Source organism: Aquarana catesbeiana, linkage group LG02 (assembly GCF_042186555.1).
Source record: "Aquarana catesbeiana isolate 2022-GZ linkage group LG02, ASM4218655v1, whole genome shotgun sequence".
In the NCBI taxonomy this organism is placed as follows: Eukaryota; Metazoa; Chordata; class Amphibia; order Anura; family Ranidae; genus Aquarana; species Aquarana catesbeiana.
The window spans coordinates 182,631,692-182,656,046 of NC_133325.1; the positions used below are offsets into that span (position 1 = coordinate 182,631,692).

General features: G+C 42.2%; 2 protein-coding genes across 7 annotated transcripts in view; one reads left to right on the top strand and one right to left on the bottom strand.

Moving 5' to 3' along the window:
* Positions 1-17,664, bottom strand: part of RNF41 (ring finger protein 41) — a 154,141-nt gene extending 136,477 nt beyond the window's left edge. The window contains exon 1 of one of the 3 annotated variants that reach the window (XM_073613988.1): positions 17,532-17,664. The gene's annotated coding sequence lies outside the window, so the exon portion shown is untranslated. Of the gene's footprint in view, positions 1-17,035; positions 17,059-17,117; positions 17,345-17,531 lie in introns of those variants that run through there. The other 2 variants (XM_073613987.1, XM_073613989.1) reach the window with 2 other exon arrangements.
* The window catches only part of NABP2 (nucleic acid binding protein 2), a 45,580-nt gene continuing 38,808 nt past the window's right edge, over positions 17,584-24,355 (top strand). For all 4 annotated transcript variants that reach the window (XM_073613990.1, XM_073613991.1, XM_073613992.1 and 1 more), the window contains exons 1-2: positions 17,584-17,721; positions 23,218-23,329. In XM_073613990.1, coding sequence (XP_073470091.1) covers positions 23,251-23,329 — 79 coding nt within the window. In that variant the 5' untranslated portion in view covers positions 17,584-17,721; positions 23,218-23,250. The remainder of the gene's footprint in view (positions 17,722-23,217; positions 23,330-24,355) is intronic.

Here is a 24,355-nt window from a genome sequence, read left to right on the forward strand (position 1 = left end):
TTGAGCGATTCCATAATTTTTTCCCTGTGCTTGTTCTTTAAATCTAACTGTTACTGGCCACCACAATTATTTTTCTTGATTTCTTTTAGGGTTTCTTAAAGCCAGAAAGTTGCCATTTGAAATGCCTTTAGTTTTTGGCCATGTCTGTGATCTGCTTTTTTTCTACAACCAACAACTGAAGGAACATCCTCAGGGACTGGTGATTCCATAATTTTTGCCAGCGGTTGTACAACAATGGTTCCTTCCTGCACCCAGGAACATTACCTTAATTTTCCCTTGCATTATATATATTGTTTGTGACTACATGATCTCACGGTTTTATTACTTCTAGTCCCTTTAGCAGAGAAATCAATCAGCATCCTGTTTTTTTGTTAAAGCTTAATTGAACAAGCTGATTGGTTACCATGAACAGCTGCACCAGATGTTGCACTCTCCAGTTTTAGTAAAATCAACCCCATAGTGTGTTGTCTGATTTTGTTCAATAATTCCTTACATGCCACTACCCCAAAGCAGTTTGCATTTTTTTTCTGTTTCTCCAGTACATGGGGGTCTCCTCCTAGCCCCTTTTTTAGTCCATAAATTTAAGCGTGGGCACTTGAACCCATAATGAGGTTGTTGGAAATGACTCACTGCCCCACAGATCCGTTATACTAGGTTTAAGGCACACTTGTGCAGGTTGCATATTGCAGGTGCATTTTGTGTTTTTTCAATACACATCTTTAAACCACTGAAGTCTATGAAACCAAAAACCAGAAAAGAAAACTCCTGGCTCTTTCCATAAAATGCACAGATGTGAATTACATCCATAGGAAACCATGTTAAATGGACTGTAGTGTGTTTCTGCAAAACTGAAAAGGCACTAAAAAGATGCATATGTGTGAACCAGGCCTGAGAATAACCCCTCGTACCCTCCTCAACCTAAAGCTCTTCTTTACCCTTTCCCTCAGCCCTCTCCCCACTCCCATCCTAACCCCTGCCCCTTCCTGACTTAACCCCAACCTCCCCTTTCCTTTCTACCCCACTGCCATATTGACATGTGTTGCACTATTTTTTTATTGATGTCACAGATTTGCGTACCCTGGTGCTCTTACTAGAGGTGCACCGAAATTTCGGCCACCGAAATTTAAATCGCCCGAAAATGTTTTTTTCAGTATCGGCCGAAAGAAAAAAAAAAAAAAAAGATAATGGAAGCCGGAAAGGGGGCGGGGCCTGCCCCAGGTGCTGCCCATCCATTTGGGGGGGGGGGGGGGGTCGGTCATCCTGGCATGCCCCAGTCCTCCCCTGCCTCCTTGTGTCACGGAGCTGAACTGCATGGACTGCAGTAACAATGTCCTGCCTCCTGTGATAGACAGCACACAGATCCAATGGCGGGACACTGAATCAGTTACGTGATCACAGGAGGCGGGACATTGTTACTGCAGCCCTGGCAATTTAAATCCAGCTCCGTGGCACATGGAGATCGCCACTCTGATCCGGGCACACTGCACATGCGGGCTGCATCTGATCTTTTGTATCATGTCTGCAGTCTCTGACCATCTCCTCTATCATGTCTGCTAGGGTTGCACCAAATGGAAATTTTGCTAATACTATTTAGCAGTGTGTTTAAGTAAGAGACTGAGGACATGATACACGAGATGGTTAGAGAGGGAGGACATGATACACGAGATGGTTAGAGAGGGAGGACATGATACACGAGATGGTTAGAGAGGGAGGACATGATACACGAGGTGGTTAGAGAGGGAGGAACATGATACACGAGATGGTTAGAGACTGAGGACATGATACACAAGATGGTTAGAGACTGAGGACATTCCTCCATATCTTTTGGACCTGCCCCATTTTGGAGCAATTCTGGAAGACGATCCAACATACGGCACAGAATTTCACTGAGCGCCCCATTTTGGCGGACCCAGCCTTCTTCCTACTCCATGCCTCCCACATGCCCACTAGGGCTTACAAAAAAAACCTGTTTGACACCGCCAAAAAGTGTGCATTCCCTTATTGTGGAAGTCCACACAGGCTCCTACTGTTGGTATGTGGGTTAGAAAAGTAGAGGATATCAAAAAAAAAAAAAGGGGGGGGGGGGGGGGGGAATGGAGGATCTCGTTCTCACGGCCTGACACCGAAATGAACGGTTCACCAAGACTTGGACCAAGTGGAATATGTTTATTATTCTCAGACAAGGGTCAGACCCTCCTGGGAAATAGCACATCTGTTTAGCATATTCCCCTTTTTGAGGGATTGATGGTGGGAAAAGTCGGTCAGTACGGTCTGAAGGTGTGGGTGGCTCCCTGCGGCTCAGACGGGCGCGTCCGCTGCCTCCATGTGCCTCCTCATCCCATTCCCCCCCTCCTGCTTCCCTGTCCCTTCTGCTCTCTTACAACCTCCCTCTCCTTCCTTTAGATTCCTTCCCTTTTCTACTTCCTACTACCATTCTTTCTCTTGTCTTCCCTTCTACGCTATCCCTCTTCTTTCCCTTTCCTTTTTTCCTGAACCATCTATTCTCAAATTTTTGATATGAAAATTGGAAATGGAGAGGGAAGGCCCTACCCAATTATATAGCATTACAGTAAAAAGCATTTTGATTGTATATCACCGTTAAAATAATTAAAAATGTTAGAATTACAAATATTTACATTGATAGAGGCTGCGTCCTCATTCATTTTCATATTGATAGAGGCTGCGTCCTCATGCATTGCCACATCTGTACGTATATGCTGTTGTACTGGAGCTTTACCCTCTTCTGAAGTTGAATAAAAATTATAATTGAGAGACTGAGGACATGATACAAGAGATGGTTAGAGACTGAGGACTGCATTTTTTCTTGACCTTTCTTGCACTAAAAAGGTGCCAATAAATGGCCAAAAATAAAATTCATATTAAATTAAAAAGTCGAATAAAATATATATATATATATATTATATATATATATATATATATATATATATATATATATATATATATATATATATATATATATATATAGTTTTTTTTGGAACTGTCATTTTCCACACCAAAATTTCCCATTCGGTGCACCCCTAGCTCTTACAGGACAATTGTAGCTCAATCGGTATTGAATACAGTTTAAACTTGGAAGTACAAAGCATGGTATGTGGGCACAAAAGTTTACAGCGAACCTGCAGATGACACAGTTTCTTTCTCATTGCACCAAACTCATGCAATGGGGACATTGCTACTATGTGGTGACTCCAATCTGATGCTTAATACTAAACTCAACCAGATCTCTTCAGCAAAGTCACCTCCAAGTTATCTAGCTGACACATGGAGAGAACTCCCATCTCATCAATAGAGCCTATACCAATCATTCTCAGCCCCCCCCCCCCCCCCCATTAGTCTCTCCCACCCTGACCATGTATTTGTCCGCAGACAATTTACCACAGGTCACGTCCACATCTACGCTTACTACCCCCCAGGTCCAACTTTAACTCGATTCTAGTCACTCTTGCCTTGCTTTCTTCTTGGCTCAATGTTGTCCCCTACTGTGGTTGAGGATATCAAAAAAAAAAAAAAAAAAAAAAAAAAAAAAAATTTTATATCCAAGGAATAAATTTTACCTTTAATTTTTTTTTTTAATCTTTCCTTTACGCCTCACATTGTAAGGAATGGCTTTTGCGCATTAAGCGATAGGAATTTGATCTTGCTGCCACGATGGAACTCTTCAAAAGTTGCCCATCTAATCAAACTAGATCTGCAGTGCAACGGGAGCGAACAGACCGGAATCTTTGCTGGACTGAAAAGGTGGATCATCTGAAGTGGACGACACAGAAAAATCTACGCCAATGGCAACAAAATTGGCAGTAGGTTGGCCAACGAGCTAAAATCTTTCACACCCAGACAGTCCACTATTTCTCTGAAGACAAGGTTTCAGATCCACACTTTTAATCCAGCGAAAATACTACAGTGAAACCTTTTTTTTTTTTTTTTTTTTTTTAAAGTAGCTTTATTTAGCACAGAAAGACAAAATAGTCCGCCCACAAAAACCTTGTCCATGCAGGGCTGAAGTCCATGACTGCTCGGGGGGGGGGGGGGGGGGGGGGGGGGGGTCGCAACAGCCAGGCCACCAGCAGCTTAACCATATCAGCCACAAACATTTCAACACTTCTGCTCCTAAATGTGTACAGCTTCTCACTCCCTCAGACTGGTGATGGGTGTTTTTTTCCCCTTTTTTGGACTCATACACAGAGGGGTTAACCTCTTTAGGACCCAAGTCCCTGTAGTCAGGGTTTGGAGATTCTTTCCCACCTGAATAGCTCTTTGAACCTCCAAATTCAGTGTCCCTAATGAGGACTTGGCAATCCATAGAATACTGAAAACTAGTTCTCTCTTCATCAAACAGACTACCCCAGAATCCCTCACCCTATAACTGCTGAGTACTCAACAATGACTTCAAACCATCTTCCTAAAAAAAAAAAAAAAAAAAGGGACCACAACACAAATAGTGGGGAAATACACCTGCCATCCAGGACCCATCTTTGGCGCCCTGTACAACCCATACTCAGTGTGTAACATGTTGTTCAGCAGGCCCTGAACCCCCCTTTCACCCCCATTCTCCCCTGCAGCAGCTGTGACTTTTGCACAGCTGTGTGGAGCTCCAAACGCTCAACTGCATCATTCACAGATCTGTGAAGAAGTCATGTCTGCCACTGCACAGATGGACTAGTATTTCTTAACGTAATACAAGAGCAATAATCGCGACACTCCTAGTCCAATCACACTTCCTCCAGCTCTCCAACTGAAAGCCCCTAAAGAGGAACAGGCAAAAACATGAGCATTGTTTTCCTTGAGGGTTCACACTGCTGCAATGCGGGAAACCCTGCGAATCCACTGCGGGTTCCTGTATCGCATGTTTACCGGCGGCAGTTCACACTGCCCTATGCAAATTGCTGGGAGTGTCAGGTAAAAGTTAATGACACCCCCCCACAAATCAGTTTGCATATCGCAGTGGGATTTGCAAACTCAGACAGGAATCGGATCGCACCCATGAGATCCGATTCTGCTGCGGACAAAAAAAAAAAAAAAAAAAAAAAAGGGTCCTGTGCGAGTTTGATGCGAATTGAGCCATACGATCTGTATGGCTGAAATCGCATCACAGAGATCACATGCGATTTTCACTGCAGTGTGGAGTGAATCACATCCGATCTGACATCGCACCAGTGTGAACCGGCCCTAAAGGTGAACTTAGCCCTTAAAATACAAGGCACAGTGGTATTAATAAGGCATGTGCTCTCACTCGTCTTTAGCTTACACATTCCTCATTCAGCACAAGGAAGTTGATTTCAGCATGAATGAAATGGAGGCATGCTGCTACACAAAAAAAAAAAAAAAGAGAAGAGGAAGGAAGGAAGGATTGCCTTTTAGATCATTTCTGAACAAAACGTATTTTAAAAGGTTTTTAAAAATCTGAGCCATCTTCACAAGGCATTTCATACCTTGTTCATTTTTTTGTAAAAAAATGAAAATGTAAAAAAAAAAATTTGGGATACAAAAACAGAACCGATTGTTGCCACTACTTTAAAAAAAATAAATTAGAGCACCTTATACACTAGCAAAAAAGTGCCATTTTAAATGTCATGAAGGGCTTTGGCAGAAAAATAAAATTAAAAAAAAAAAAAAAACACACCACAACAAAAACACACTCACCTAGATGGCTGCAGTTGATCACTCAGTTTTCTGGTCCACACAGAGCGGTGATGGTCAAGCTGCGATCAGAGTATGGCCACACCTCCATCTATATAGAGCAAAGCCCAGTCTTTTGTCAGACTCGTGACCCACTATAACGCACCTGTTGAAACCCACAATAAATACCTTGTCCAATGTATAAAGGAGCATGTAAACTTGTCCCCGGGATCCAGAGCTCAAACATGTGCAGCCAATCACCAGTTCCAAACACTGTCACAGAACAATGGAGAGGTTAACCCTGAGTAAACCAGGTCACCATCTGACATGGAGCTTACACAGGGATTGGACTTGTGGCTACAGCTGAGAATCTGATAAGAAAGATTTGGGGGGTGCTCTTACAAAGAAAGAAAAAAAAAAAAAAAAAAAAGGAGAAAACACAACATTTCGTTCTGATTAGGCAGACAGAGGCAAATTAACTAAAAATGTTGTAGCTGTGCGCAGTAACCGATCAGCTTCTAGGTTTTAGGCCCCTTTCACACAGGTGTTCCGTATGTCTTTCCTCCTTCCGTTGATGGATGAAAAACGGACACCAATGCATTTCTATGGGCAAGCGAATGATCAACTGTTGATGACATCTACCTTCGTTAACATGCGCGTATATGTATATACATACATACATATCCCCTAAACAGATGTCAACAGACAAATAGTCCGTTTTTGCATTGGTTGGCGGTGCTGGCTCCTAACAACCAGTGACTCACCTTTGCTGTCAGCGGGGAATTCCCCACTGACAGCAGAATGTAAACAGCAGAGGGGGGCAGTGTGTAGACAGAGGACCTCACTTGTCAGCAGGGGGAGTGTGTAGACCAGCGTTTCCCAATTCCAGTCCTCAAGGCGCACCAACAGGTCATGTTTTTCCTCAGCTGAAGCAGCTGTGGTAATTACTAAGGCAGTGAAACTGATCAAAACACCTGTGCAAAATAATGGTAAGCCTGAAAACATGACCCGTTAAGGCCTGGAATTGAGAAACACTGGTGTAGACAGAGGACCGGTCACTTGCCGGCACCAAGTTACATTGTCAGTTCTCCCCGCCGCTAAAGTAAAGGGGGGGGGGGGGGCATTCCATGACATCCTGGATCTGTCATTTGCTGGCTCCAAAGCAGCCTAGGGAGAAGCAGAGCTGTCATTCAGTCCTGCTGCTACAGTAGACAAAGGGGCGGGGTTTACCCGACTAGTGTAAACCTACCACCAGCACTGAGGAGCCTCACTAGAGAAGAGGAATCTGAACAACTAGACAGCAACAGCTATAATCAACCATGCCAGTAATAACATCCAATCATTTCTACAAATTGTAAAGTACAGGTTCTGTCAGATAAACCATCTAGGAAAACACATAGATGTTGGCAGGAGTATTAATAGAATATTAATCACAATTTTTTGTGACAATCAGGGCAGCATAGGATTACCATGTGATAAAATAACCCTGCTGCATCCAATAAATATTTATTGCATAAAGGTCTCTCTGCCGAAAACAAAAAATGCAGAATCATGCGTTTGTTTACTAGAGCAATGGAGGCAAAAAGGACAATGAAGGATTTTCAGGGCTTAAGAGTATGCTTACCCAGGATATACATCCATCAAAAGGTGTGTGGTAACCGAAAATGATTTTTTGTGGGCATGGTTGAAGTTCCTCTGTCACTTGGCCAGAGTGCACAAAGAAGCATAATCTCTGTGCCCAGGAGTCACAGGCGTTTAAATATAGCCATGGCCAACAGACCATACAAAATCAATGACAGGCTGCAGCTCTACGCATTTACCTGCACATCTGAGCAGTTATATCAGAGTAAGGGCTCGTTTACAGTTGCTTCAAACACGCTTTTTTTTAAAGCTCCCTGAACGCCAGTCAAAGCCCCGGTCACTAAATAAAATGGATACCCCACAGTCCTGTTTACACCTTGGGGTTTGCTTCACTTCAAAAAATGTATCCCAGATCACTTTGGTGCTTCAAAGCCTCCATATAAGTCTATGACAAAGGTCGCTTGAAGCACCTGAAGCTTTTGGAGAGGCATTAATTCAGCTTTAGATGCACTTTGTTCTGGAGAAATTGCAGGTATGATATAAAACACACAGGGCATCTGCCAAGCTTCAAAAAAGCATCAAAAATGCACTTTGAATCAGTAGGTGCTTTAAAGTGTGTTGAAGTAAAAGCAAGTGTAAATGAGCCCTAAAGGGACAGATAAGCAGTACTGGAAGCAGACAATTTGCGTCCAGGGCCAGTCATCTGCTGCTGTACATACAGTGGCGTCTGTCAGCCTATTGCTGATTTTTACAGGCTAAGCATGAACACATATAACTCCTAGGCACAAAGATAATGCCCTTTTTATGGTGCCTGTGCACCTGCATGAGGCCTTTAATTTCTGACTAGACAGACACATCAAAGTCACATTATTAGAAGAATGAACATCCCTGTACATGACTTTATATCATATTAGAGACAATGAAAACCAGAACTAAAGAAACCAAAATACTCACCTAAGCTCCAAAAGATCCAATGCCCACGGGGCCCATTGACAATCTTCCCCCCGGTGAAATGTAATAAGAATATTCCTGCGCTACCCAATTGGAAAAAGAAAAGAAAACAAGAACTCAGAAAAATAGTAAAAAACGCACGTATGCGACTGGACAGCTGCATGCACCGAAGCAAGGGTCAGACATAAGCCCAAAATCAAACTGAGGTATAAGGGGGGAGGTGCTGCGCTAACCAGAAGAAAGCTGTAAATCTGTCTGTGGTCAATTAATAAAATGACATAAAATCGCATAATAAATCGCATAAATAAGTTTTGACACTAAAAAACATTCAAGTCTTAATAATCAGCATCATGTGTATGTGAAAAAAGTGCATAAAAAATCCTTTTCAATTGGTATATACTAAATGACAAAAAAAAAAAAAAAATTGCATGTTAAATCGCATAAATAAGTGTTGACACTAAAAACATATAAATCTAGATAATCAGGTGTTGGTGCACAAAGGGACATAAACATTACTTCATGTGAATAATTCTCAATAAAAATACATAGAATAAATCAGAAATAACCATCAAAAACATATCCTTATAAATGGTGCAAAACGTACAAAGTGCCAGTGCTTAAAGGTGATCTAGATATCGCAAATAAAACACATCAATCCAACGCAATATGGATAATAAATAATATAAATAAATGTCCCAATAATAGTGATATAAAATATATTGTGCTGGCCTGCGAAACAAATGACCAATGACATGCCAGTAAGTGCAGCAAACTTAAAGTGCCAGTGTAAAAGTCATTGAAGGTGCAAAAGCAAGTTCTGGTGTATTCAACAAAACAACAGTGGGGTGTCTGGGATGCAATTCACTCAGTGTCCTCTTCGTGCATAAAACACTAATGTAAGCAGTGGCCCCTTACCTAGCGGTGCTAGGTCAACCGCAAGAATTGTAGCTAAAACGCCAGGTCCTGAGCCTCAATCGCGTCCCTATATCCACGCTTGCCGGTGTTGGGTTATCCTAATGGCAGCTGATTACAAGTGGCTATGGTCCTATCAGGGGTCCTGGACCAGCGCGGATCCTAGCTCAACCTCCACATCTCAGGTATGTATGTACAGGAATATGCAGGACAAAGGTACTTGATAGTGAAGTATGTATTAACCAGGTAATGCTTTATTAAAAATCTTTAACCACTTCCAGCCCACGGACATCATATGACATCCTGGGCTTTGGGCGGGTATATCTGAATGATGCCTGTAGTTACAGACATCATTCAGATATTGCCGGTTTCAGCCGGTGAATCTCTACACCATAGGAACGATTATAGCGGCCGTTCCGCCGCTTGATCGTTCCTATGGGAGGCGAGAGGGGACGTCCCCCCCCGCCGCCCTCCGGTGCTTGCTCCGACTCACCGTTACGATCGGTGAGGCGGAGAGTGGATCCGCCGGCGCCGGATGTAGATCATAGAGATTTCCGGCGGACCAGATGGTCCCCGGAGTCTATGATCGTCGGAGGCTGGGCGCGATGTTATAACGTCACGCCCGGCCTCTCCATTCAAAAAAACGGCGCAGCTTCGGCTGGGAAGCGGCGATCGTTTTTTTTTTTTTTTTTTTTATTTCAGGCTTCCCAGCCTAGTGGTGAGATATGGGGTCTTATTGACCCCATATCTCACTATTAAGAGCACCTGACATGTCATATTGCTATTACAAGGGATGTTTACATTCCTTGTAATATGAATAAAAGTGATCAATTTTTTTTTTTTTTTTTTCAAAAAAGTGTCAAAATAAAATTAAAAAAAAAAAAAATTTTAAAGCGCCGCTGTCCCCGTGTGCTCGCACGAAGAAGCGAACGCATACGTAAGTCCCGCCCACATATGAAAACGGTGTTCAAACCATACATGTGAGGTATCGCCGCGAACGTTGGAGCGAGAGCAATAATTTTGGCCCTAGACCTCCTCTGTAACTCAAAACATGTAACCAGTAAAAAAATTTCAAGCGTTGCCTATGGGGATTTTTAAGTACCGAACATTGGCGCCATTCCACGAGCGTGTGCAATTTTGAAGCGTGACATGTTAGGTATCTATTTACTCGGCGTAACTTCATCTTTCACAAAATGCAAAAACATTGGGCTAACTTTACTGTTTTGTTTTGTTTTTTTAAACACAAAACAGTTTTTTTCCCCCAAAAAAACGCGTTCGAAAAATTCCTGCGCAAATACTGTGTGAGATAAAAAGTTGCAACAACCGCCATTGTATTCTCTAGGGTCTTTGCTTAAAAAAAAAACCATATACAAATGTTTGGGGGTTCTATGTAATTTTCTAGCAAAAAAAATGATGATTTTTACATGTAGGAGAGAAATGTCAGAATTGGCCCGGTATTGAAGTGGTTAAGTAGATGTACTCACATAAAAACAATGCAGAGCAAACCTCTCTCCTACGAGCAGCGAACTCGTTCTGTGTCTAGCAACGTGAAACAGCCTATTCCGTTCCTACGCGTGTCATCACCGATCACGTGACTTCTTCAGGGGATCAAGAAGTCACGTGATCGGTGATGACACGCGTAGGGACAGAATAGGCTGTTTCACATTGCTAGACACAAAACGAGTTCGCTGCTCGTAGGAGAGAGGTTTGCTCTGCATTGTTTTTATGTGAGTACATCTACTTAAAGATTTTTAATAAAGCATTACCTGGTTAATACATACTTCACTATCAAGTACCTTTGTCCTGCATATTCCTGTACATACATACCTGAGATGTGGAGGTTGAGCTAGGATCCGCGCTGGTCCAGGACCCCTGATAGGACCATAGCCACTTGTAATCGGCTGCCATTAGGATAACCCAACACCGGCAAGCGTGGATATAGGGACGCGATTGAGGCTCAGGACCTGGCGTTTTAGCTACAATTCTTGCGGTTGACCTAGCACCGCTAGGTAAGGGGCCACTGCTTACATTAGTGTTTTATGCACGAAGAGGACACTGAGTGAATTGCATCCCAGACACCCCACTGTTGTTTTGTTGAATACACCAGAATGCACCTTCAATGACTTTTACACTGGCACTTTAAGTTTGCTGCACTTACTGGCATGTCATTGGTCATTTGTTTCGCAGGCCAGCACAATATATTTTATATCACTATTATTGGGACATTTATTTATATTATTTATTATCCATATTGCGTTGGATTGATGTGTTTTATTTGCGATATCTAGATCACCTTTAAGCACTGGCACTTTGTACGTTTTGCACCATTTATAAGGATATGTTTTTGATGGTTATTTCTGATTTATTCTATGTATTTTTATTGAGAATTATTCACATGAAGTAGTGTTTATGTCCCTTTGTGCACCAACACCTGATTATCTAGATTTATATGTTTTTAGTGTCAACACTTATTTATGCGATTTAATATGTGATTTTTTTGTCATTTAGTATATACCAATTGAAAAGGATTTTTTATGCACTTTTTTTTCACATACACATGATGCTGATTATTAAGACTTGAATGTTTTTTAGCGTCAACACTTATTTATGCGATTTATTATGCTATTTTATGTCATTTTATTAATTGACCAGACAGAGATTTACAGCTTTCTTCTGGTTAGCGCAGCACCTCCCCCCTTATACCTTAATCTTCCCCCCAGGTTCTTACAGGTGTAGATCTTCAGCCGTTTTGATTGGCTGGCATGAGATGACATCACTATCACACCTACACAGGAGTGCAATCTGTGGAGGAATGTAAACTGAGCTGCGCATGCTTGACGTACGTTCTGCAGGGGTGAACAGGAAAGTATTTTATTTTAGAAGAGATATTGAAAGTTTCCTTTGGCAATAAAAATGCCTGTCTGTTCACAATCTTCCATTTTTTGCTCTTGCATGCACTTTAAAGTGGTTGTAAGCCCTGTTACACCAAATTTTACCTACAGGAGGTAAGCCTAGAACAAGGCTTCTCTAGGTACCTTGAATATCTCCTAAACTTGCAGTTTAGGAGATATTCAGTATATGCGTTGCTGCTGACGTCATCTGCGCAGTGAAGTAACGGGCCGCTGGTGACGTTTCTTCAGTAGCTGTGCTGTGACTGGCAGCTCCCGCGTGCATGCGTGGGAGTGGTGTAATCACGGCTCCGGCCAATTACAACGCCGGAGCTGCAAACCCGGAAGATGTCTGGCTGTACTCAGGCCAATGCCAATTCAGGGCATTCTAAAGGTAAGTATTTTAGAACGAGCTAGTATGCGATACATACTAACCCATTATGGCCTTTGTTTTGCAAGGTTTGTTCCCCCCCCCCCGCGATGTACAACCTCTAAGACTGAGACTGTTGAAATTCACAGCTATTTGGAAAAAAAATTTCAGCCGTTATTTTGTTCTGTTCAAGAATAGATTTAAATGCAAAAAACTTGAGCTGCACAATTAATCGTTAAGAATCGTTATCGCGATCTTGACTAAAGTGTTTTACAATTCTTTCTATGCAAAGAATTCTCTGCTCCTCTGAAGCCACAGCCCTCAAAAGAAAGGAAGAGAAAAATACGGGCAGTCTGCCAAGAAACAAAACATTCTTTATCAGTTGAACTTAAGTATAAACATTGTAACAATTTGTCAATGGAATAGATTGTGTGTGAGTGAAAATAGTTTAACCACTTAAACACTAAACCTTTTTCTGACATTTGTTGGTTTCAAGTTAAAATCATTTTTTTTTTTTTTTGCTAGAAAATTACTTAGAACCCCCAAACATTCTATATTTTTTTTTTAGTAGACACCCTAGAGAATAAAATGGTGGTTGTTGCAATATTTTATGTCACACTGTATTTGCGCAGCGGTCTTTCAAATGCAAATTTAATAAAAATGACTTTAATGAGGGAAAAAAAAAAAAAAAAAAACCTAACCAGTTAAGTTAGGCCATTTTTTTGTATATTGTGAAAGATTTTACATCTCGAGAATCGTGAGAGAATCGTGATCTTTTTATTCTAAGCAAAAAAATTGCGATTCTCATTTTGGCCAGAATCGTGCAGCTCTACAAAAAACTGACATCTAACTGCATACCTACTAAAGCCTAACTCCGGGTTTTTCTATGACTTTAAATAGTGCACTTGGGCCAAACTTTGCCCAAACAATTTCCTTTACCGAGCGAAAACAAACATAGCTTCCTCCAGCCACACACAAAAACATACCAAAACCTGGTGAATAGGGGCAGTCCCCCACAAAATGTATCCAGTCCCTGCTGAATTTCGATCTGTCTATAGCCAGCTTAAGTCCTCATGCACATGGACGTTTTTACAGCTGCTTTTTTGAGCTTTTTTTGCAGCTTAAAAAGGCCTGTCTATGTTAGTCTATGGCTTCATGCCCACCTAGGCGTTTTTGAGCTGCAAGTGGCATAAGAGTTTTTAAGCTGTAAAAAAAACCCAGGACCAGTGCGTTCTGAAAGACGTTTTTCAGCTGTAAAAACGTTCTAACACTGAAAAACGCTCAAAAACGCTCAAAAACGCTCAAAAATGCTCAAAAACGCTGAAAAACGCTGAAAAACGCTGAAAAACGCTCAAAACGCTAACGCGAAAAAACGCTCAAAAACGCTAAAAAACGCTATTGCAAAAACGCTGAAAAAAGCTGAAAAAAGTTAAAAAAATTCACTGCAAAGATACTGGCGTTTTCATAACGTTTTTTTAACAGCCTGTGTGCATGAGGGCTAACAGATGTGCTTCAAGAGAGTTAAAAAAAACAAAAACAAACACACACTATGTAGCATCTGCTACATACAGTATACAGCACTGTATTCCAGCTAGACAGGGACTTCCCATCCCATAACTATATCCATCCAGGCTGAGGAATGGGAAGTTCCCATCTCAATGAAAGAACACATTGCTGTATACTGTATGAGTACTGCTACATACAGTTTATACCGAGCTCCCAGCTTTAAACTGGTGCAAATAACAACGGCAGGAATTTGCTGATTTTACCACCTGTGAGTGGCTAGCTGTGGCCACTAAGCCCATACACATTAATGATAGCGGTTACCTGTGTCGATCACTGCTTAACATAGCACTTTGTGTGCGTCCAGCATCGATCACCGCAGGTAACAGTGGCTGCTCAAACAGTCACAGATAGGTCGGCAGCAGCTGCAGCTGTCAGAGTGGACAGGCTTGGCGGCCTCAGCTAAATGTTTTCAGGTGCCACAAAAAGCTGCAGGAATCACGCCAGCTCAGTCTAATGTTAAAAATACAAAAATTATTATTTTGCGCTGTTAAAGAAAAAAAAAAAAATATGCACACAGAGCAGAATCCACTAAACATCAGAATATTGGAGGTTAATGTATACACATACAATGAGCGTCTGGATGAGTGTATACAGACAAAAAAAAAATCCACAAACATCAAGTGACAAACATCTGATTTAAAGCAGATTTTTTTATTTTTATCAAATTTATTAAAAAAAAAAAAAAAATGGATCTAAAGATAGTTTTCTATTTAAGATACATTGTTAATTTTGTTTATTCAGCATGAAATGAAGCTTAGTTGTGTAGCATGAAGCTGTATAGTTTGCAATATTTACATTTTTGGTAAACTCACTCAATAAATCCAAGTTCTGTAAGCTGCGATAACATACACTGCATTGATACATTCACACAATTACACATTAACCATGAAATAAAACAGAGTTCAGGAAAATTCCTTTATCCCATTGTTTTACAAATCTATGTACACTACAGACTGTATGATTGAATTGGTTCTGATATCGCTGTTTTACTGACAGCTTATTCTAAATAGGAAACCTTCATTTTGGTTGCAAATATTAAAGATTCTAAACTACCAGCATGAATGAGTCGTTACATTTAAAGAGCACCTGTCATTTCAGATCCATCACACAGCACCTGTTAGCGGGCATCCACTCACCTGCTGCCGCCACGTCCCTCACCTTGTTGTGTCACTGCCGCATCACCAGCCATCCCATTAAAGTGAATGGGACTGTCAGTGAGTCAACAGCTGGTCAGAGGAGGAGCTGCTGTGGGACAGAGGTGACAATTGCTTTTTAAAAATTAGGATTTAGAAATCAAACCATTTTTACGAGTGATTTAAATCAAATCCACCCTGCCTCTGTCTATTGGTTTTAAATAAATTTGTTTTACACTATGTGTGGCCTCTATTCTCTACAAGCGTGGATTCAGCCTGATCTGACATGCTGATAGTTGGAAATGGAAGTTGGTATCCTGTTTTTGCCATTGTCTGGAGGTCTATTAAAGTGTTAGTAAAACCAAGGACGCTGTATTCACGATATCTGGTCTCCCACAGTACACACGGAAATGCAATTATTTTAGTAAATATAAACTGCGAAATACCTTTTCTCATCAGCTGTATATAGCAGTCTTGTGACTTCCATCAGTGTGTTTAAAGCTTGAAGTAGGAGGAGTTTTCATTCTCCCCCAAGTGTCCTATGAGGTTGCAGGACCCCTGACCCTGTGTCTGGACAGTGTTGATCATATGCACTCTCCCAAGGAGAAAAAAAAACAAAAAAAACCACACACACACACACACAACCTCCCAAGTGATACATATGAAACTGAGCATGTGCAGAGTGCCCCCATTGCTCTGTTCTATCAGGAGATGGAATAGTGGCAGTGGAAGAAGGGGAGGATTAACCCCTTCCACAGCGAGTATAACAAGCATGCTTTACTGCATACACAGATTGATTTTACTGTTGTGGGTTCAGGACCACTTTAATTACATACCTGGCTGATCTCTGTGGTGGGAATCTTTCATATTTGGTAAGGGGTTAATCTTAATTGTGGTGAAGGGAACGAGTGTCTTGGTCATCTCTGCAAGATACATTCACGGAGTGGGTGGATAGTGAAGGCTGGGTTCACACTTGTGTGATGCCAGACATTGCATGTGATTTGCACCGCATACCTGTGCACATCACATGCAATGTCTGTGCAGTGCGAATTCAGCCATACAGTTTGTACGGCTGAAATTGAATTTGTACCAAAATGGTGGAGGTTTTTTTTTTTTTTTTTTTTTGTCCGCAATGGAATCGGACAGCATGGGTGTTCAGACCCATGCAATCTGATTCCATAGTTCGCCCTGCTTTCTTCAAACAGATCTGGGGGTGTCGTTAACTTTATATTGACACCCTTTGTGGTTCGCAGAGAGCAGCGTGAACTGCCTGTGATTCAGATGTGATAACCCACACAGGTATCACCAGTAAGGATGATCTCCGGCGTGTTCGCACACTCCACGTGCAGAGCCCGCTAGGAAGTTGGCACTGCGCTAATCACAGGCAGTGAGAAGTTTCCCGATCTACGCAGCCGCGCATCGGGGAAAATGTCTCACTGCCTGCGAGATCATCCTTAATCACCAGTGTGAACCCAACCTGAATGTTTTCACTTGCTCCTGGACTTTACTGGTCTTCTGTTGCTGCCTGTGGTCTGTGTATCAGGCGTTAGCATGCAAGGGTGGCTCCATGGGGTCTATGTGGGGCAAAGGAGCCACTCCATAAGAAGAGGAAGCCTGCTGCGGGGAATCTTTATACTGGCTCACTGAAGAATAAGGTAAGTCGCTGGAATTGATATTAAAATGTTCAGGTTTGATAACACTTTAGGATTTCATGAGTAAATATAGTTAACTGCCTGCACTGGAAAGGAATCCATTCCACCAAAGAACTGTCAGACATGGAGTAGTTTCAGTTAGAAACCAACGTCCCATAGGAGAAGGGTTATAACGCCTAGGACTTCCCCAACCCTCACCATTCATTCTAACCCTGCGTTCATTAGGTATGTACATATGAATAGCTGTCAGCAAAACATACAACAGCTGTCAGCCGTCTCCCCCCCCCCCATGAGTACAGGGCCTGAGGTGCCCACCACCATACAATACCACACAGTTCTCCTCACCTGCCTGCAGCTTCACCCACTTCTAGCGGCCTCCACTCACGCCATTCTCTACGCCGCACCGGAGACACCCGAAAGTACTTACCGTACCCAACCCCCAACCCCAGTGGAGCGGACGCCGCCTCTCCCGGGGCAGGGAGCCTACGGACCCCCGACACTCCGCTCCCCCTGACAGGCGCTGACGCCACCACCGGTCTCACAGCGGTGCTGCTACGCAACCCACCGCTAAACCACGCCCTCCATTCCCTGACCGACTGGCCGTCTAAGCCAATCTCGGAAGCGAGCTGTCCTAAGAGCGCGTGGCCTCTGCGCTCCGACAGCCAATGATAGAAGAGTGGGGGGCGGAGCTAAAGAAGAGGGCGGGAGATTAAGGCTGGATGTTTCCTGGGGATAGGAAAACCTTTAAAGTACAAGTTCACCAAAACCCAGCCCCCCTCCTCCTCTATAGCCCCCTCAGCTAATGTGAGCTGGACCCCTCCACACTCACGTGCTCACCCACCTCTCCGTGACGGCGGGGGCCTCCTCCGGTGTTTACATCTTCGGTGCAGAACCTCCGGCGCTGGCTGCCCCCTCCTTGGAGTACAGCCCCATTCAATTCTATGGGGAGTTACTGCGCAGGCGCGGCTGGTGCCGGAGATTTCTGTACTGAGGATGTTAAGAACGGAGGAGGCCGCTGCAGTGACGGAGAGGTAGATACACTCCGGAGTGGGGGGGCTCTGCTCTACATTAGGTCTCAGGATTAGGAAGGAGGGCTGGGGGGAGTTTTATGGCAAAAGTGAGGTTGTCCTTTAACTCATTCATCAGCTGTTGACGCAACGAGGCTGCCCGTCCAATCAGGAGGGAGTTGCCAGTCAATGTTTCCTGACGTCACGGGCCTCGATACAGCCAGCAATTACGGCATTCAGTACATGTAGCCGCCATTTTGGCTATTTGTAGTGTTCAGGGGGGGTTGTAGGACTTCCCAGGAGGTGATTATTTCACTTCAGTAGTCAGCAGACCATTACTGTCCATAATGACAGGCAAAGCCAGGTCACTTCATGCTAAAAAAGAATCAAGGCACAAGGAAGTCTTTTATTCCTAATATACTGTGAAAGTGAATGGTGATAATGGTGTGTCACCATGGGATCTGCATACTCTGTATGTACCGCCCCATTGAGGATACAGTCACCTGAGCGTAGCCAGGCGTCCTATTTTAGCGTGACAACCCATCAACTTGACTGGACTTTCCCTTGTGTGAAAAATGTGTCAAAAGAAGAGCTTGTGTACCAAATTTTATCCCACGAGCCAAGCATATTTGGCGATATGCGTTTAGCATGCGTCAAACATCCAAGAGTGCACCCAGGTGTGAACGCAGCCTTAAAGTGGAACTTTACCCATAACAACTTGATACAAAATAATATTCTTTAGCAAGGAGCATACATTCCAAATTAATAATTAAATTAAATTAGTGTGTGCTGTAAATTGCCTCCAGCATTATTCTTGTTTCTTCTTGCTGGAGGCGGCCATTATGCTGAAGCCCAGAGCTGCTGAGCAGCGGTAAAACGTAAAGTGGAACTAAACCCATCAATTTAAAGTGTTTGTTACCCTAGAAAATAAAAAATGGATCTTGTCCCTTTAAAGCATGTTATACAGCACAGTGCTTGTGCTGTGTAATTTGGCCTCCTGAAATACCTGGCTGACCCTGCCAGTTTCTACACTCCCTTCTGTAAATTGACCACGGTTTATCATGACTGCTGAGCCCTGACACTGTGGTCGGTTTACGTGCCTCCGTCATTCACTCTCTCCTGTCTGCTCTCCCCTGTCCGCTCCCTACCCGTCAGCTCATGACAGTGCCCCTCCTGCTGCTGAAAAATGCTCTGGGGGAGGCTGATAAAGGCAAGCGAAGGGCTGCATCCGACACCTGGGCTGCAGTTTGGAGACCACTGGTCAAAAAAAAAAAGGTTCAGTCTTATTCACCAGCAGACTCTGAGGTGCTTAATATTCCTGGGTCAGTGGGAGATCTTCCCATATAATTATCAGATGACGTGGCTCTTTTTTTCCCAAGAGGAGCATGGGGTGTCACTGGCTGATTTTCAGTTGCCATTTATGTCACAGAACCAAGAAACTGTTCCCTTTTTAATCAGTGCTGTGCGTTCTACTTTAAATTTACAGACTTTTAATATGACTTCACCTGAATGTGCCTCAATCCCTTTTTATTCCATCTTATAAAACGTGTATTTCCAAATGTATACCCCTTTCCAGAAGATTTTGTCAAACATTATCTACTTCTGCCAAGCTTGACTCTTCGGTGTCTTAACAAGGCATCCCTATCTAAGATCTCCGTCTTTTAAAGACCCTGCTGACAAAAAGTTGGAAGCACTTTCTCAATCCATCTATTCCTTAGTGGGATGGGTGGCTTCTGGTGTTGATCACCAGATCACCAGTTTAATAATTGTGTGGGTCAGATGATTGTTGCTTCACATTTTATGTGTAATGCAGTGATAGATGCTTGGCAAGTTTTTTCTCGGGTATACCTTTGTTTGGTACGGATTCGCACGGCAATTTGGCTTAAGTGCTGGTCAGTGGAGTCACAGTCTAAGAAGGGATTGTTACAACTGCCCTTCATGGGAGATCATGTTTTTTAGCACTTCACTGAATGAAATGATTAAAATAGAGGTAAAAGTATACTCAATTACCCTCAAATGGGAGAGACAGGAACAGGAGAAAAAAAGGAGACAGCTGCGTCACCACCATCACCGAAATCTGTGCTTAAAGCACCAACCAGAAAGCCAAACATACCATGCCTCCTCTTCACATCTGACCTTGGGGTACAAAACTCCTCATACCATTGACAGGGCACCTGGGCAGCAAACAGCAGGGTTAATAGTGATGGGAAACAACAAAGGAGAGATACAAGTTGAGACTCACCTAGCAGACCAAACAACGGAATCACAACATAGAGGCAATAGACAGAACAAGGAAACTAAAGATGAGTCCTCTGCAATACCAACCAGTCATTCAGACCAGGCAATGCTAGCCCCAGCACTAAGGGCATTCCCATCAACTGTCATTCAAAAAACATGGCATTCAATTTGTCTTTGAAGGCCCTATATGGTTTTTCCCTGTTTGTTTACATTTTGAGTGAAAAATAACTTGCCTTGTTGCCCTTTTCTTCTTCCGCTTCGTTCTTTCATTTCATCTGCGATCTTATTCATTCAAATTCTTTTGTGCGAACACCATACTAATTACTAGATAATCACTCGATCTGTTATCTGATGGGAACAATTTTCTCTCATGTTCCTTTAGAAACTTTTGTATGAACAGTCGTGATTGGATATCGGAAGCTGTGTACTAACGGCTAGGTGTTCTTATCCATCGTGATGGTTATTTTCGTTCAATTTTCTCATTGTGTAGACTAACCATTACTTTCATTAAAGAAACAGAGCATGTGCAGTGTGGTGGCAAGGATCCAGAAGCTTTATAAACCTGCAGGTCATTGCTTCCACCAAGGAACTATAGGTGACTGTCAAGTAGGTTTTACATAAATATAGATTTCAGACCTAAACAAAGACTGCAATTATTAGGAAGGGTTTCTTTTATTTATTTTTTTTTTAGTTTAGTGACACTTTAAACCTATGTGCACATACCTTAGCATATACATGCATGTAGTGTATGGTATCAATAAAATCAAGGTCAATATAATGGTGGTTTAGAAATCTTGTAAATACCTTTTTCAATGTAGTTTTAGAATTGGTCACATGATCTCTCTCCATTTCTTCAGTAAGTCTATGTGCAATATGTGGGCGGAACTCTGGTGGTTGCTTGTAAATAGCATTATGTCAATTCAAACACATGACATCAATGCATTCATTTATGGACCTAGATGTTCATTAGAAAAAATGTTTGTAGTCTTCTCTGCTGTTCCATGTGACCCTCCTGCATGCCACATGGGTGGTTCAAGGATGGTTATTGCTATGCATTGTTATTGCTCCGTTGTTTATCCTTGCTGTCTAGGTGAATATGTGGGCGGAGCTCTAACGATAACATGATTGATTAATATTATGTGAAACAAACCCATGGAAGCAATGCTTGTTTTCATGTGTTTAGCTTCTCGTGATTTTTACATTTAGATTTTTTAACCACCTCAATATAGGACACTTTAGCCCCCTTCCTGCCCAGGCCAATTTTTTAGCTTTCAGTGCTGCCACACTTTGAATGGCAATTACTCATGCGTCACTGTATCCAAATTTTATTTTTATCATTTATTTTGAGTCAGATAGAGCTTTCTTATGGTGGTAATTATTCACCACTGGGTTATTTTTTATTGCTATATAAACAAAAAATACAGAAAATTTTGATTAAAAAGTTTTTATTTGTTTTTGTTATAAAATGTTGCAAATAAATCTTTCAGCGTTGTTCCATTTTCCACCACTTCAATTGTGCAATCCCAGACACTTGGTGGTGGCACACCACCTAAGGCACCATAGTTTATATCTGGTGGGACTGGTAACCTACCCATGCTTTCTGGGTGTGAATCCTTACTCTTTACTGCAAGCTTATGGCTACTCCAATCCCATTCTCTTCCATATCAGCACTCCTCTCCTTGATTCCTGGACCCCTTAATGCCACAAAAAAGATGTCTTTGGGCACTTCCTAGCCACAACCAGAATGGTCTTACAACCTTTTTGGAAAACAAACTCTATACCTCCTATTGTGGCATGGGCAACTGAACTTGATTTCATCAGAGACCTGGGACATTTGCTGTCACAGGAAAATGGAAGGGAAGAACAGTTCAGTAAAACTTGGACCTCTTTGTCTAAGTTTCACTACTCATCTGCATTTCGACGAAAAGTGGATAGGACTAATTGGATGGGAAAAGCGAGGTTCAGGTCCACATCTCTTGTACAACATGTAAAAGAAAAGTTCCATCTGCATTTCAGGATTGGATCAAGGAAGTCATTCCTCCAACCCCCAACAGGCCATGATGAAGTGATAGTGATCTTCCCTCTCCTCTTCCTACCCCAAATCACTCTTTTTTTTTCTTCCTGACTTCTAGCTTCCCTTGCTACAAGCCACACTTCTTATAGACTCGCATATTTTCTCTTTACTACTTTACAAACCTGCTAATCAAATTATGACAATTGTCACTATGTTACCCGGAGAAGGTAGCATTCAACAAATTTAGGTGAGTTGTTGTCTTCCCTGTCCCTATCTAGATGATCCAAGACAGTAATGCTTCTGATTACTGGAATCTAAGTTTTTATATGGATTTTCGATATATATAGTTTACCATTTTGAATGACCTGAACATTACACTCTTTGTACTTGTTCTATTCTTTGTATCTGTACTCTCTATTCATAAAAAAACTTAAAGGATATGTAAACGTTTGTTTGTGTTTTAAAAAAAACAAACAAACGTCTGCAGCCGGTGACGTTACCCGCGCAAGCGCCCTGAAGGAACAGCATACCTGTGCCGTTCCTTCAGAGCTGTGTGCAGCGGCCACGACTCCCACGCGTGTGTGCGAGAGTGACATCATTGCGGCTTGGCCAATAAGACGGCCTGAGTCCCCGAACCTACAAGGAACACCAGGTGAAGATGGAAGCCTCTTGAGCTGTGACAGCTAGCAGGCTTCTTTTTAAGGTAAGTCTTTCATAATGTACTAGTATGCGGTGCTTACTAGCACATTATGATATTGCCCTGCAGGTGGAATTTATTTTTTATTAAAGACTTTACTACCGCTTTAATTAACAGGATTTTTGTCATACCTGCCTAAAATAATCTATAACACCTAATTAAAAGATGGAAAATTGGAGTACAAAAGGCAGTCTGTTTGAAATTCATAGCAATATTTGTGTGTAAGTACCATTGCTAATAACTTGTTTTATATTAATGAGGCTGGTGTGCTGAACCATTGATCTTACTAACAACTATAATAAACAAAAAAGTTCCGCACAAATCTCTATAACCTGCATCAGTATTGTGTGATTCTACACTCTGCTAAATAATAGGGATGATGAACATATATAAAGTTATTACATTACGTAATTCATGATAGTGATGTTAACAGTCATAAAGCCACGCAGGTACATTATTATGGAATATGTGGACACTCCTATTGTGCTGGTTGGCTTTTAGTTCTAGGTAGTTAAGGCAGAAGAACTACATCAATGTGCATGAATAACTGTTGAATTATATTTTTTTACAGTGATTAAAGCGTCAGCTTTACAGGAGGGCAATTATGACTACTGAAACCTTTGTAAAAGATGTGAAGCCTGGACTCAAAAACCTGAATGTAATTTTTATTGTTCTTGAAACAGGTATGTAAAATTTCAAGGTAGTTTTTATCTTTATGGTCTTGAAAGAATATTTATAGTATGACAGGCTCAATCCACAAATCTAATATACAGTACTAGGATAAAGATCATTGTTTTAAAAAAAGTGACAGTCCAAAAAGCTGAGTCCGGAGAGATTTAACCACTTCAATAACCGGCTATAGTCAAATGACGTCCTCTACTTTGTGGGGTGATATCTGAATGATGCCTGCAGCTAGATGCATCATTCAGATATCATTCTTTGCAGCCAGTGATTCTGTGCACGATAAGAACAATCATAGCGGCAGTTCCGCCGCTTGATTGTTCTTATAGGCGATGGGAGGGGACGTCCCCCCTCCCGCCGCCATCCGGTGCTTCTCCGGGCTTTCCCGTGCCATCGGGGGCTCGGAGAAAGAATCGGCCGGCGCCGGATGAAGACGATAGAGATGACTGGTGACCAGATGGTCACCAGTCATCTCTATGACCATCGGAGGCCCGGGCGTGACATTATGACGTCACGCCCGGGTACCCGGAAATAAACTAAGCCGCGATCGCGGCTGTCAGCATGAGATCGGTGAATTTTTTTTTCCCGATCTCATGCTTTCCAGCCCGAAGGAGAGATGTGGGGTCTTATTGACCCCATATCTCTCCATAAAGAGAACCTGTCGCATAGATTCCTATTACAATGGATGTTTACATTCCTTGTAATAGGAATAAAAGTAATTTAAAAAATGTTAAAAAAGTGTAAAAATAAAAAAAAAATAAGTAAAATAAAAAATAAAATAATAAAAAAAAAATTTAAAACGCCCCTGTCCCCGGTAGCTCGCGCTCAGAAGCGAACGCACACGTAAGTCCCACCCGCATATGTAAACGCCGCTCAAACCACACATGTGGGGTATCGCCGCGTGCGTTAGAGCGTGTACAACAATTCTAGCACTAGACCTCCTCTGTAACTCTAAACTGGTAACTTGGAAAAAATTTTAAAGCATCACCTATGGAGATTTTAAAGGAATGAAATTTGGCGCCATTCCA